At 46.0% G+C, this 15,579-nt stretch overlaps 1 protein-coding gene across 1 annotated transcript in view; it reads left to right on the plus strand.

Annotated features, from left to right (window-relative positions):
* Nucleotides 1–15,579, plus strand: part of LOC134355417 (N-fatty-acyl-amino acid synthase/hydrolase PM20D1-like) — a 102,970-nt gene that overhangs the window by 12,661 nt on the left and 74,730 nt on the right. Inside the window, 2 exon segments of the mRNA XM_063065268.1 lie at nucleotides 6,173–6,259; nucleotides 11,294–11,427. Coding sequence (XP_062921338.1) covers nucleotides 6,173–6,259; nucleotides 11,294–11,427 — 221 coding nt within the window.

A 15,579-nucleotide genomic window follows, 5' to 3' on the forward strand; every position in this document is an offset into this window, starting at 1 on the left:
CACAGGCCCTTTGGATCATGATGTACCAACTTTTTAACCTACTCTAACATTAACCTAATCCTTCTTTTCCACATAGCCCTCCATTTATCAATCATCCATGTTCCTATCTAAAAGTCTCTTAAATGACCTACTGTATCTGCCTCTACCACTACCCCTTGCAGGGCATTCCACGCATCCACTGCTCCCTGAGTAAAAAAAAACTTACCTCTGATATCCCCCCTATACTTCCCTCCATTCAACTTAAAGTGATACCCTGTCACATTAGCCATTTCCACACTGGTTAAAAAGTCTCTGGCTGTCCATGTCATCTATGCCTCTGTTGGATCTGTTTAATTTCTATCCTTAGGGTTCTTCCAGGAGGCAAAATCCCAAGATTTCTGTTTATTTTAGAGTACAAATTAACCAATTCCCCCTGGGATTAATAAAGTATGACTATGACTATGAAACAAACATGCAAGTACTAAACAAACTAAATAAAAAGCTGAGAAACAATGTTAAAAGGGGAATTACTGTTAAGAGGTTTAAGCCAAAGGAATAAAATGTGGCACTTCTTAAAAAATCACTTTTATTGATAAAAGAAATTGCTTAGATACAGCTTAAACTAGCTAACAGGCTACATAGTTACAACAATTGCATCATGTTGATAATGTGCTAATACTTAGCTATGAAAAATGAGAACGGTGATGAACTGTTAGTTTAGCTGCTATACCGCTTTCTGCCAGTGTGTGTGAAAAATACATGAGCTTGTTAAAAAGTACAAATCTTATAAAAAGTATTATTAAAAAGTAAACAGTGGTTTCCAATACCTCTTATCACCTTGTACATCTGTCAAGTTACTTCTCATCCTTCTTCGCTCCAAAGAGAAAACCCCTAGCTCGCTCACCCTACCCTCTTAATCCAAGTAACATCCTATTAAACCTTCTCTGCACATCCTTCCTATAATGAGGCGACCAGAACTGCTTAAATTGTGTTGTGAGAGGTATCTATTGCTTTGACAGAACTATTGTATGGGAATTATGATATAACCACTTAAGCCATTGACCCCACGGACTGTTCTGCTACAGACTTTAGAACATAATGGGCAAAAGATATTGAAAACAATATTTCAATGGCAAAATCGAAATTATTGTCTCATGCACAAGTACATGTGTGCACATGTATAATGAAAAACTTACTTGTAGCAGCTTCACAGGAATAGATCAAAAGATAAGCAGCATTCGCAAGAAAAGAAAACGTAGATGAATCATAAATACTTATTTTTCAAGAAATAATACAATTAGAACACAAAAAACCCCCAGTCCATTACAGTACCAGTGAAGGCTCATGTTGCATGTATTTCTGGGTTCTGGTTACTCGTTTTTTTTTGCTGTTTCTTTAATGGTTTAATCAGTGTGATTGATGCAATGTAATCAGCAAAGGATGCTTTGCCCTGCAGCCTGCAGCAGGCTAGCAAAGCAACACTGAGCTGAACTAAACTGAATACTACTGGACTCCTGGTTTCATGTTTGGTGTTCTGTGCGTTGTCTCCTCACTTTCTGCCATTGGCGCAATTTGTCCTTTTATCGCGCTTTCTGTGTTTGATGTCTTCTTGAATGGGTTCCATGGTCTTTGTTTCGCGACTGCCTGTGGGAAGACCAATCTCAGCGTTGTATTCTGTATACGTACTTTGATAATAAATAGACTTTGAATCTTTGAGATGCAAAACGCTGGGCTGGCAGGTTTTCCAGAATATTTCCATTAATCTTCCACAACACTCTTTTACTGCCTACAAGTGTCACACGGGATTATGATAAATTTCCCAGTGAAAGCAGTGAGTTTACTGAGATCGTAGGAAGCAGAGTCACTGAGTTTAAAGTGAGCACAGGAAGCAGGGTTCCGGTGTGTTGATAGGAAGTAGGGCTCTCATGAGGTTATAGTGAGCACTCAGTGTGCACTGCCTCTTCACCAGGCCTCGCCAACAGGCACCAAGACCTTGCCTGGCTGGTGGTGAGAGGGCTCCTCCCTGTGAGATCCTGCCTGCATGTCTGGAACTTCCGGAAGCATCACTTCCACTGCGGGATGAATGTAGTGGGGAAGAGATGATAGCTCACCTTTTTGCCGACTGTGGGTTTGAGGAGAGGATGTGGAGAAAGGTGCAAGGGTCTGTATCATGGTTCATCTTAAACAGGGAACACTCTGCTCTACAGGCTGTTCCCAGGGACAGACAGACAGAGACACACACACACACACACACACACACACACACACACACACACACACACACACACACACACACTCTCTCACTCTCTCTCTCTCTCTCAGCATAGTGAGGTGTCTGTAAGGACGGGTTCAGTCCAGGCAGCAGGTTGATGTCCTGAGGGAAACTTGATGAAGCCAATACTAAGGGTCTGAGGGGAAGCACCACAGTCAAGGCTCCTTGTGCTACCAGACATGGAGGGGCAGGTGTTGGGTTGGGAAGCTCCTGAAATAATGAAAGAGGTATTAAATCAGATTAAGGATTATAGATTAGATTTATTTGTCACATGTACACTGAAATATTGAAGCATACAATGAAATCCCTCCTTTGCACCAACGACCAGCACAGTCCACGAATGCTACAGGTGGCAGCCTGCAGGTATCGCACACTTTTGGCACCAACACTGCATGCCCACAACTGACTAACTCTAACCTGTTCGCCTTTGAAACCTGGGAGGAAACCAGAGCACCCGGAGGAAACCCACACGGTCACGGGGAGGACATCAGATTACGTGTTGGGTGTTTATTGTATGCCTCCGACACAAAGACACGTTACGCTGGGCTCTAAATGCAAGAGGTTCTGCAGATGATGGAAATCCAGAGTATCACACACAAAGAGCTGGAGGAGCTCAGCCGGTTCTGTAGACGGGAGAATGGTCTCTGAACAAAACATCGGTTGTTTATTTCCCTCCATTGGTGCTGCATGATCTGCTGAGTTCCTCCAGCGTTTCGTAAGTTATGCTAAGTTTTTATTAGTGGACTCTTCTAACCAGAAGCTTTGTTTATACTGGAGAGATGTTGAAAATTATTAAACACTTGTGCAGGAACACTGCAGTTCCACGCCAAGACTGAAGTGGAAAAAGCGATCAAGGCAATAGGTCTCAGGCTTCATGCTTGGAGTGAGGAAGGAAAAATATCAGCTGTTTGTACAGAGATTATCTTGTACAGTAAATCAAACAAGTGGAGCTTTATAAATACCAGCCTAAGGCCAGTTGGGTCAGGCTCTTATTGAGCTTGCAGGACATGCTGTCAGCAATTTATCTGCGTGACAGAATCCGCCATCAGTAATCAGTTGCTTTCATGTAATTGTGCATTGTTCAGTGAACCCAGGAGAGTGAAGAGAATCACCTCCAATTGGATCTTACCAAGTATTGAAAGGTCTAGATCAGAGGTTCGAGGTAAAGAAACTCCAAGCCAATGTGCAACTCCATTTTGCTGATTAAAACTTCCATTATTCGCTGATTAAAGTGAATAATGAGGTGACTGTGGAAGGTGAGCGCAAACCGCCTGCCTTCTGTTCACTGAACCGGAGAAGGAGCCTGTGTAGCCATTCGCTGTGCCTGGAGGATAGGCCTCGGCGCCTCCCTCTCTTTCAATGATCTTGGAGGATGTTGCCGAGGTTCTGCTTTTATGGATTTGAACTATGGACTATGGAGTTTTTCAGTCTTACGGTTTTTATATTCTGTAATCTCTCCCATTCTTTCTCATTGCTTTTTGTGTGGGGGATGGGGATTTGGGGCCGATGTTCTTGTTACGTTTCATGCAGGGGGAGGGATGTTTTGGGGGGGGTCAATGGTCGTGTTGACCTTTTTTTCTGCGGGGGATGGGTCTGCTGGTTCTCTCTGAACTGACTTCCATGGTTTTTCTTTGTTTTGTTGCTAACTGGGGAAGAAGAATCTCAGAGTTGTATACTGCATACATACTTTGATAATAAATGAACCTTTGAACCTTTGAATCTGTGAAATTCATTACCATAGATGGTGGCGGCTGAATCATTGGATATACTTAACACGGAGGTTGATAGGTTGTTGTTTAGTAAGGGCATGCATCAAACGTTATGGGTTGAAGGCAGGATAATAAATCAACCATGATGGAATGGTGGAGCAGACTCAATGGGCTGACAGTCCTAATTCTGCTTCTAAGCCTTATGATCTAATTATGCTCCTGTGGCAGAACATAGTAATACCTGATGAATAAGCTTTGTGGAGTAGGGCAAAGAAGACAGGCTGTGTTAAACTGCCCTTCGATAGATGAAGCTGAGGTTCAAAGAGCTTTAAACAGAGTAAATGAGCCACAACTTTTTCCAGTAGCCGATTGGTTGGTGGTAAAAATCCAGAGGTAGAAAATAATTGGCCAGAAATTCAGACACGCCAACTTGTTACAATCAGGGGTGCAAGAGCGGTGAACATGAGTTCAGGAATAAGTTTTAGTTGTCCACGTCATTGGTGGGGCCACACTTGGAGAACTGCGTCCACTTCTGATCACCCTGGTATAGAAAAGACGTGGTCAAACTGGAAAGGGAGCAGAAAATGCTTACGAGGATATTGCCAGGACTCGAGGAGCTGAGTTACAGGGAGAAGTTGGTCAGGATCGGTCTTCATTCCATGGAGAATGAGGGGTGACCTTATAGAAATGTTTAAAATGATGAGGCATGGATAATGTGGCTGGTAACTGACTTTTCCCCAGGGTAGTGGAATATTAAACATGGGGGCATACATTAAGGGTGAGGGGGAAAGGCTTAAAGAGATATGAGGGGCAACCTTTTCACACAGAGGGTGGTGATTATATAGTATGAGCTGACGCAGGAACTGGTTGAGGCAGGTACAATAGTATCATTTAAGAAGCATATGGAGGGAGGGGTCTTAGGGGGATATAGGCTGAATGCAGGAAATCAGAATCGGAATAAGGAAAGGGAGGATTTCTCCTTTCTGATAACAAGCTCCCCATCCCCACCCCTTCCTGTATTCCTCACTCTGACCGTTCACTTCTTCTCACCAGTTTATTACTTCCCCCTGGGTCCACTCCTCCTTCCCTTTCTCCCATTGTCCACTCTCCTCTCCAATCAGATTCCTTCCTCTCCAGCCCTTGACCTTTCCCCACCCACCTGGCTTCACCTATCACCTTTCAGCTAGCCTCCTTCCCCTACCCCCCCATCACCTTTTTATTCTGGTATCTTCCCCCTTCCACCTCATTCCTGAAGAAGGGTCTCGGCCCGAAACGTCGACTGCTTACTCTTTTCCATAGATGCTGCCTGGCCTGCTGAGTTCTTCCGGCATTTTGTGTGTGCTGAATGAATGAGTTCAGCACAACATTGTAGGCCAAAGGGCTTGTTCCTGTACTGTCCTGCTTTATATTCTAAGGGACCTGTATTGTTTCTGCAGGCCTGCCTGATTCACTTGCTCTGTGAGTTCCAGTACTCTGACAGTGGCTCATTGTTCTTGTGGGAAAGCAGTTGACTTTTCCCCCAGCGGAGCAGTAAAGACCAAAGACAATGTAATACGCGACAGCATAGCACCACGCTCTCCAAGAGTATTAGGGCCCAAGAGGCTCCAGGAAGCTAAGAAACTTTGTTTTGCAAAGGTGAGAGAACTATTTGTGCAATATTTTAAAGAAAAAGAGCAATTTGCCCTGGTTGCTGAGAGAGCCATTCAAGGGCAGGATAAGGAATAACAGAGAAACCTTCCCTTACAGAGCAAAAACAATTCAAGAGCATGGACTCAGCGTGGACAGAGTGGAATAAACAGGCTACGTTTCGGGCTGAGACCCTTGTCTTGGCACAAAATGTCCAGATTTCTGCATCTGCAGAATCTGCATCAGTATAACCGTGCCCTCCAGCGCCCACAAACCATACTCACAGCGTAGCACCCAGAAGAAACCCACATGGTTCACGGGAGTAATTTATGATCAAAGTATGTACATGTCACAATATACTACCTTGAGAATCATTTTCTTACAGGTTTTCACATGCAAAAAAAGAAATACAGTAGAACGACACAAAGAAAAACTATAGATGAGCATACACAGACTGACAATGTGCAACAGAAGACACTGCAAATGAAAAAATAATTTTGAGAATAATAAAGAGTTGTAAAACTTTGTTGAAAGCTCTTTACTGTACCCTTCCTTCTTGAACTTGTTTGGTCTGTTTTTACCCCAGGGAATTCTCCAAAGCTTGGAATTCCTTTTGGAACGAGGCTACAAGCCGCATCGATCTTTTTATATTGGGTTAGGACACGATGAAGAGGTGAGTCAGTTTTTGTTACCCTGGGTGTTTAAACTCCAAAGAGTGCAGAAAATATTTGAGACATTGCTAGCTCCAGAGGGCCTGAGTTACTGTATAGGGTAAAATGGCCAGACTTTCAAGGCTTTTATTCTGTCAGTGAGTGTATTATTTTTTTTTGGGGGGTGGTGTTAGTAAAGATGTTCTCATGATTTTATTTCTAATTGCCTGGATATTGTACATGGTGGCAAAGTGATATTGCTTGCCAATGGCCTAAGATTCTCTGTTGGAAGAATTACTGTGAAAGTTCAAGATATCTCTGGCAGCCTGCTGAAAGGGCTCCTCGTGTGATCTGAGCCACCAATGACAATGCAGGTTTCTTACACAGTCAACAAAGAAGAGAAAGGGGGGAAGGAAGCCTTGAAGCAGTGGAGTTGTTGATACAGCTCCAATAAAGTCGAGTTTATTGTCATGTGCACAAGTACATGTAAGCACAGGTGCAATGAAAAACTCACCTGCAACAGCAGCACAGGCATATCAAATCATATAAGCAGCATTTGCAAGAAAAGCATGAATTAAACATAAATAATACCCAATTTTTAAATAAAACACAATTAAAGCATAAAAAGACCATTTTAGTGCAGAATGATTAAAGTGACCCCAGTGCTGCCAAACTGTAATGATTAGGAGCAACACCACCTCACACAAAATGCTGGAGGTGCTCAGCAGGTCAGGCGGCATCTATGGAAAAGAGTAAACAGTGGACATTTCAGGCCAAGACTTGTCCTTAGGACTGAGAAGGAAGGGGGAAGATGCCAGGATAAAGAAGTGGAGGGAGGTGAAGGATAATAGCTGGAAGGATATAGGTGAAGCCAGGCAGACGGGAAAGGTCAAGGGCTGGAGAAGAAAGAATCTGATAGGAGAGGAGAGTGGACTACAGGAGATAGGGCAGGAGGAGGGGAGGGGATCCAGGGGGAAGTAATAGGCAGATGAGAAGAAGTGACAGGTCAGAGTGTGGAATGAAGGAATGGAATTTGGTCACTGAAAGGAGAAATTGATATTGATGCCATCAGATTGGAGGGTACCCAGACTGAATATAAGATGTTGTTCCTCCACCCTGAGGGTGGCCTCACCTTGGTACAAGAGGAGGCCATGGATCAATACATGGGAATGGGAATTAAAATGCTTGGCCACTGGGAAACCCCGTTTGTGGCGGACGGTGCAGAGGTGCTCGACGAAGCGGTCCCCCCCAATTTACGGCAGGTCTCACCAATGTGGAGGAGGCCACATCAGGAGCACTAGACAAAGTAGATGACCCCAGCAGATTCACGGGTAAAGTGCTGCCGAACCAAGAAGGACCATTTGACTTAATGCTGACTGGCTGGAGGGAAGTAGCTAATCATAAACTCAGGAGGTTCTGCAGATGCTGGAAACCCAGAGCATCATACATACACACCACAAAATGCTGGAGGAACTCAGCAGGTCAGGCAACATCTACGGAGAGGATAAAGAGTTGATGTTTATGGCTGAGACCCTTCATCAGGACTGGAGACAAAGGGGAAGTAGCTAAAATAAGGTGGGCAGAGGGGAAGGAGGACATGCTGGCAGGTATAGAAGACTTGGATCTCACACCACCAGGTTCATGAACAATTAATACTCTTCAACCATCAGGCTGCAGAACCAGTGTGAGCACAACCTATGGATTCACTTTCAAGGACTCTACAACTCACATCCTCAATACTATTTATTTATCTATTTATGTCTCGTACTGTGCAAAAGTCTTCAGTGTGTGTGTATAGATAGAGAGATATAAATATATAAATATATATAAATATATATATAAAAAAAAAATTAGGGTGCCTAAGACTTGTGCACAGTACTGTAGTAATTTTATGTATTGCACTGTACTGTGGCCAAATTTCATGACATATGTGGGTGATGATAATCTTGGTTCTGCTATGGGTCTCTGTTGTGGACTGAGAGTGGGAAGGGGGCAGGGAGAGGGGAGTCATGGTTGGGACAAGGGGAAGGGAGAGGGGGCAGAGAGCGGGAAGCACCAGAGAGACTTTCTGTAATGATCAATAAACCAATTATTTGGAATCGAATGACTGTGCCTGGTGCCTGAGGGCTGGGTGTGTCTGCCCCTGAGCAATCCCCTGGCCCTGGCACCCCTTCTCTGCCACTTGTCCCACACCCCTCCCGTGACACTCCACACTCCCATTCCCGCCAGGTTTTAAAATTCACTCTCCACTCCTCGTTGACAAATATAGTACCGTGCAAAAGCCTTAGACAACTTAGCTATAGATGTGAGGGTGGTGAGTGTATGGGAAGAGCTGCCAGAGGAAGTGGCTGAGGCAGCTACAATAGAATCATTTAAGAAGGAACTGAATGGGTGCGTGGATGCCCAAGGTCATGCTGGGAGCAGCCCACAAGCATTGCCACACATCTGGTGCCAACATGAGCATGCCCACTACGTTTCACAGCGGCAGCAGCAACATCAAGACCACAGGCCCCTTTGCCATCCCTCCCACCCCTTCACACACCCAGACAGGCCTCCAACTCCGGAAGATGGGTGGACAACCTGATCAGGATGGGCTGTACCTGTTTTATTCTATGGCCCTAAAAGGAATGGCCACAGATGGTGGAGGAATTGAAGATTCATTGACGCTGAGAGGCTGGAATTTGAAGAGTGAACATATCTAAGGAGTATAGGATTAGAGAGGAACTGTAAGACCATGAAGGGATTTGAAAGACAGGAGCATAGTTTAAATTGTAACGGTGCTCACCTAGGTGCCCGTATAGGTTAGCAGGCGCAGGTGAGAGTGGGAAAGGGGATAATATTTGTTTGGATGCCCTCAGTTTGTTGGATGAAAGCCAGCTAAGAGAGCGATGGAATAATGACGGTTTCCTGAGTGAAGGAATTCTGTGGGACTTTTACAAAAGGGGGATTTTTTCCAGTGTTCTGGCTGTCTGCACAGATGTCAGGAAACCACAGATCATTTTTTAAATGATTAGATTTATTTGTTCACACAGTAATAGTGATTAAATTGGTAACATTGTTCATTAGGAACTTTGACACCACATTTGCTGTAACTGGTTTTGACCATAAGATAAGTAGACTTGGGAGAAGAATTAGTCCATTTGGATCATCATGCCTGCATGCCATTCCATCATGGCTGATTTATTTTCCCTCTCAACCCCATTCCCCTGCCTTCTTCCCGTAACCTAATCAAGAAACTATCAACCTCTACTTTAAATATACCCAATAACTTGTGTTGGCGTGTGGCCAAGTGGTTAAGGCGTCGGTCTAGTGATCTGGAGGTCGCTAGTTTGAGCCTCAGCTGAGGCAGCGTGTGTGTCCTTGAGCAAGGCACTTAACCACACCTTGCTCTGCGACGACACTGGTGCCAAGCTGTATGGGTCCTAGTGCCCTTCCCTTGGACAACATTGGTGGTGGCATTGAGAGGGGAGACTTGCAGCATGGGCAACTGCTGATCTTCCATACAACCTTGCCGTGGAAACCTTCCAAGGTGCAAAACCATGGTCTCACGAGACTAACGGATGCCTATATATATAAAAAAAACTTGGCCTCTACAGCTATCTGTGGCAATGAATTCCACAGATTCACCACCCTCTGGCTAAAGAAATTTCTCCTTATCTCTGTTCCAGAGGGATATCCTTGTATTCTGAAGCTGCCCCACTATTAAAAACATCCTCTGCACCTGCACTCTACCTAGGCCTTTCAATGTTCAGTAAGTTTCAGTGAGATCCTCCCCACTAATTCTGCTGAACTCCAGTGACTACAGGCCCAGAGCCATCAAAGGCTTCCCAAGCATTAACCCCTTTATCCCTGGGATGATTTTCATGAACGTGTGCTGGATCCTCTCTAATGCCAGCACGTCCCTTCTTAGACATGGGGCCCCAGAGCTGCACACCATACAATAAGTACAATGCTCACAATACAGAGGCAGCACAGTAGCATGGTGGTCAGCATAATGCCAGTACAATACCAGCTGTAAGATTGGGGTTCGATTCCGGCTGCTGTCTGTAGGCAGTTTGTGCATTGTCCCCATGACTGTGTGGGTTTCCTCCAGGTGCTCCAGTTTCCTCCCACATTCCAAGGTGTTGTAGGCCACGGGGAGAAGGCAGGAGAATGGGGTTGGGAGGGATAATAAGTCTGCCATGATGGGATGGCAGATCAGACTCATCAGGCCAATTGGCCTAATTCTGCTCTATGTCTTATGGTCTTATTCCAAGTACCTATGTTTAGGATTAGTGACTTGTGAGCATGCCATGCTAGCACTGGAAGCATGGTGACACTTGTGGGATGCCCAGCACAGCTCTCGCTGATTTGATTTGACCCCTTTCATATATGTTCATGTGAGAAATCATGCTAATCTTCATATATCTATATAAGTGGAGCCTGTCTGATTAAAAGGCTTAGAAAAGCTGCTCTTCAGAGAATTCTCCCTGCCTCTCCTTCCTTACTGTGCAGCACATGCAGAGCACTGTACAGCAAGGGCAACTCACCAAATCCACTGAGTCACCATCCCAGCTTAATAGAAATTGTATCTCACATGATACCATCAAATAACCATGGAATTAGTGGTGCTCAGATCAATTCTGCTCACAAAATCTTCAATGAATGAGGCAGATTATTTCAACAACAATGAAGATTTAAGTGTGAGAAGTCCCAAAGGCTGTCAAAACAGCGACAGATCATGTTGTCTTACCCCACCCTCTCAGCAGGGAAAATGTTTAAATCCATCATGTTGCTGTCAAATGGAATTAATTTGTTTCTCTAAGCAAATAATTCTCTGCAGCAACTCCAGCATTAAACTTGAGAGGAATAAATACGACTGTTGCTATGGTAACACCACACAGGACACTGCCATCTTAAAATCCAGTGCAAGGAATTATGGGCAAGATTAACAGGCATTGAAGCCTCAGGGAATTAGCTCACGATGGGACCTCATAAAAAGAGTTGAAAGATGTAAGTTAGGGACAGAAGCTGTTAAGGACATAAATGCATTGCCTTTCTTCTTTCCTGGCGTGCAGGTCGGAGGGAACAATGGCGCCAGGAACATTGCCGCGGTCCTGCAGTCCAGAGGAGTGAAGCTCGCCTACCTCCTGGATGAGGGTTCAGCCATCTTTGACAAAATCATACCTGGACTGGAGAAACGGGTTGCAATGTAGGTACCAGAGACCCTTGTGTGAGCAGAGACTTCAGCTGCCAACGCAGAATCATAGAGTTATTTCAGACCCAACTGGTGGCGTAGTGGCATCAGTGCCAGACTTCAGGACAAAAGGTTCAGAGTTCGAATCCAGCCAGCTCCCCTGCATGCTTTCCATCCGTGCTGGGTTATGAACTGATGATCTCTTTGGAAACTCACCCAGCAGAAGGCAATGGCAAACCACTGCTGTAACTTGCCTCGTGTGGTTCCCCACTACGTCAGAGAGGCGTGGAGGGAAATCGTCCACTAACCGGAGAAACTCCGGATGCGATGTACCTTTCCTTTATTCAGCAATAAAAAAAACAGGCTGAAGACAGAAAAAGAATCCAGACGCAGGAATCCAGAGCAACAAATAAGATTAAGCAGCATCTGTGGAGCAAAATGGGCAGTCAGCATTTCAGGTTGAACACCCTTCACCTGGACTGAAAGATAGAGGGGAGTTACCTCATGTGCGTGTGAGTGAGTGGGAGGCTTGTTTTGTTGTTGTTGTTTTGTTGATGCTTGTTCTGTTCTACAGAATATTGTGGACAAGTTGGCACCAAAATGAGTGGCAACACTTGCGGGCTGCCCCCGGCACATCCTTGGACTGTGTTTGTTGTGAATGCAAACGATGCATTTCGCTGTACGTTTCGATGTACATGTGATAAGTAAATGAATCTGATTCTAAAAAAAAATGCAATCTTGGGGTCCAAGTCCATACCTCGCTGAAAGAGGCAACGCAAATAGCTGGTCTGATTTTTTTTAGAAAAGGCCTATGGTGGGGTTGTCTTACATGCCTTGTGAAACCTATTAAATACTGAAAGGCCTTGATAGAGTGGATGTGGAGAAAGTGTTTCCCATGGTGGGGGAAGTCTCGGACCAGAAGACACAATCTCAGAATAGAGCGACGTCCCATTAGAATAGAGATGAAGAGGAACTTCTTTAGCTAGAGGGTGGTGAATCTGTGGAATTCATTGCCACAGGCAGCTGTGAAGGGAGAGTCATTAGGTATATTTAAAGTTGGTAGGTGCATGATTAGCCAAGGTGTCAAAGGTTACGGGGAGAAGGCAGGAGAATGGTCTTAAGAGGAATAATAAATCAGCCTTGATGGAATGGCAGGTATAATCGATGGGCTGAATGGCCTAATTCTGCTCCTCTGTCTGATGGTCTTACAGTCTTCTACATGTAGAATAAGTGTAAGGAGTTATTTATGGTTGTCTAAAATTATGGTTAGCCCACATAATACATGTGTCATCAGGGACCCCGACCACCTAGGACATGCTGTCTTCTCACTGCTGCCATTAGGAACAAGCCTCATATTGAGATATAGCATAGTAACAGGCCCTTCAGGCCCAATGAGGCTGCACTGCCCAATTACACCCATTAATCTACTAATTTATATGTCTCTGGAATGGGGGAGGAAACTGAAACACTCGGAGAAAACCCACATGGTCAAGGGGTGAACATACAAACTCCTTACAGACAGCAGTGGAATTGAACCTGGGTCGTTGGCACTATAGTAGCATCAATCCTCAGACTCTGTTAGTTGTTGAGACAAAATTACATGTTCCCCTGTATGTTTTAATATTTCCATTTACCTATGACAAAGAGAGCTAATCTAATCTCTTTAAGATGTTAGATAGGCGCATGAGTATGCAGGGCATGTCAAAGATAGAATCTGATAAGAGAGGAAAGTAGAACTTGGAACCAAATAGAAAGTTGGGGAGTGCAGATGGGAACAGTGGCGGGGAGGGGACCCAGTGGGAGGAGTGTGTGGGTGATGGACAGATGGGAACAGTGGTGGGGAGGGGACCCAGTGGGAGGAGTGTGTGGGTGATGGACAGATGGGAACAGTGGGGGGAAGGGACCCAGTGGGAGGAGTGTGTGGGTGATGGGCAGATCGGATCAGTGGGGGGAGGGGACCCAGTGGGAGGAGTGTGGGGGTGATGGACAGATGGGAACAGTGGGGGGGAGGGGACCCAGTGGGAGGAGTGTGTAGGTGATGGACAGATGGGAACAGTGGGGGGGAGGGGACCCAGTGGGAGGAGTGTGTAGGTGATGGACAGATGGGAACAGTGGGGGGAGGGGACCCAGTGGGAGGAGTGTGTGGGTGATGGACAGATGGGAACAGTGGGGGGGGGGAGGGGACCCAGTGGGGGTGATGGACAGATGGGAACTGTAGAGGGGGGACCCAGTGGGAGGGGTGTGTGGGTGACGGACAGATGGGAGCAGTGGGGGGAGGGGACCCAATGGGAGGAGTGTGTGGGTGATGGACAGATGGGAACAGTGGGGGGGAGGGGACCCAGTGGGGGTGATGGACAGATGGGAACTGTAGAGGGGGGACCCAGTGGGAGGGGTGTGTGGGTGACGGACAGATGGGAGCAGTGGGGGGAGGGGACCCAATGGGAGGAGTGTGTAGGTGATGGACAGATGGGAACAGTAGAGGGGGGGGACCCAGTGGGAGGAGTGTGTGGGTGATGGACAGATGGGAACAGTGGGGGGAGGGGACCCAGTGGGAGGAGTGTGTGGGTGATGGACAGATGGGAACAGTGGGGGGGGAGGGGACCCAGTGGGGGTGATGGACAGATGGGAACTGTAGAGGGGGGACCCAGTGGGAGGGGTGTGTGGGTGACGGACAGATGGGAGCAGTGGGGGGAGGGGACCCAATGGGAGGAGTGTGTAGGTGATGGACAGATGGGAACAGTAGGGGGAGTGGACACAGTGGGAGGGATGTGTGGGTGATGGACAGATGGGAACAGTGGAGGGAGGGGTCCCAGTGAGAGGAGTGTGTGGGTTCTGGAGCATGATGGTATAAGTCCTAAGGCTCCTGTAGCTTGTTCCTAATTGCAGCAGTGAGAAGAGAGCATGTCCTAGGTGGTAGGGGTCCCTGATGACACTTTCCTGCGATGATATTTTGTGTAGGTGTGCTCACTGGTGGAGAGGGCTTTGCCCGTGGTGGACCGGGCTGTGTCCACTACTTTTTTGAAGGATTTTCCCATTCAAGGACGTTGGAATTTCCATACTAGGCTGTGACACAGTCAATTTACTCTCCACCACACATCAATGTAAGTTGGTCAAAGTTTTAGATGTCATGCCGAGCCTTTGCAAACTCCTAAGGAAGTCGAGGTGCTGCCGTGTTCTTTTCATAATTGCATCTGTGCTGGGCCCAGGATATGTCCTCTGAAATGGTAACACCGAAGAATTTAAAGTTGCCGACCCTCTCCACCTCTGATCCTCCGATGAGGACTGGCTCGTAAACCTCTGGTTTCCTCCTCCTGAGGTCAATAATCAGCTCCCTGCTCTTGCTGACATTGAGTGAGATGTTATTGTTGTGGCACCACTCAGCCAGATTTTCAATCTCCCTCCTATATGGTGATTCATCACCACCTTTGATTCGGCCTGTGACAGTGGTGCCGTCAGCAAACTTGCATATGGCATTGGAGCTGTGCTTAGCCACACAGTCGTAAATGTAAGGCGAGTAGAGCAGGGGCTAAGCACACAGCCCCTGATCGTGGAAGAATGTTGTTGCCAATAGAAACTGACTGTGGTCTGCAAATGAGGAAATCGAGCATCCAATTGCACAAGGAGGCATTGAGGCCAAGGTCTTGGAGATTATTGATTAATTTTGAGTAGATGATAGTATTGAAAATTGAGCTTTAGTCAACAAATAGCTTTCTGGTGTATGCACCTTTGCTGTCCAGCTGTGCCAGGGTTGAATAAAGAGCCAATGAGATGGCATCTGTTGCTCTTGTAGGCAAATTGGAGTGTTTCTAAGTTGCTTCTCAGGCAGGAGTTGATATGTTTCATCACCAAACTCTGAAAACACTTCATCACTGGATGATGGTCTTTGAGGCAGGTTACCATGTTGTTCTGAGGCACTGATGTAATTGAAGCCTGTGTGATGCAAACTGTTGAAGCAAAAAGTTAAAGATCTCAGTGAACTCTCCAGCCAGTTGATCAGCACAGGGTTTTAGCATTTGGCCGGGTACCCCATCTTGGCCAGATGCTTTGTATGGTTTCACCCTCTTGAAGGCTGCGTGTATATCAGCTTCAGAGACTGAAATCACAGGATCATCAGGGCTTGTAGGGGTTTGTGATTGTTCCTCCATGCCTTGACGGTCAAAGTGAGCA

The sequence above is a fragment of the Mobula hypostoma genome, chromosome 13 (genome assembly GCF_963921235.1).
Source record: "Mobula hypostoma chromosome 13, sMobHyp1.1, whole genome shotgun sequence".
Taxonomy (NCBI): domain Eukaryota; kingdom Metazoa; phylum Chordata; class Chondrichthyes; order Myliobatiformes; family Myliobatidae; genus Mobula; species Mobula hypostoma.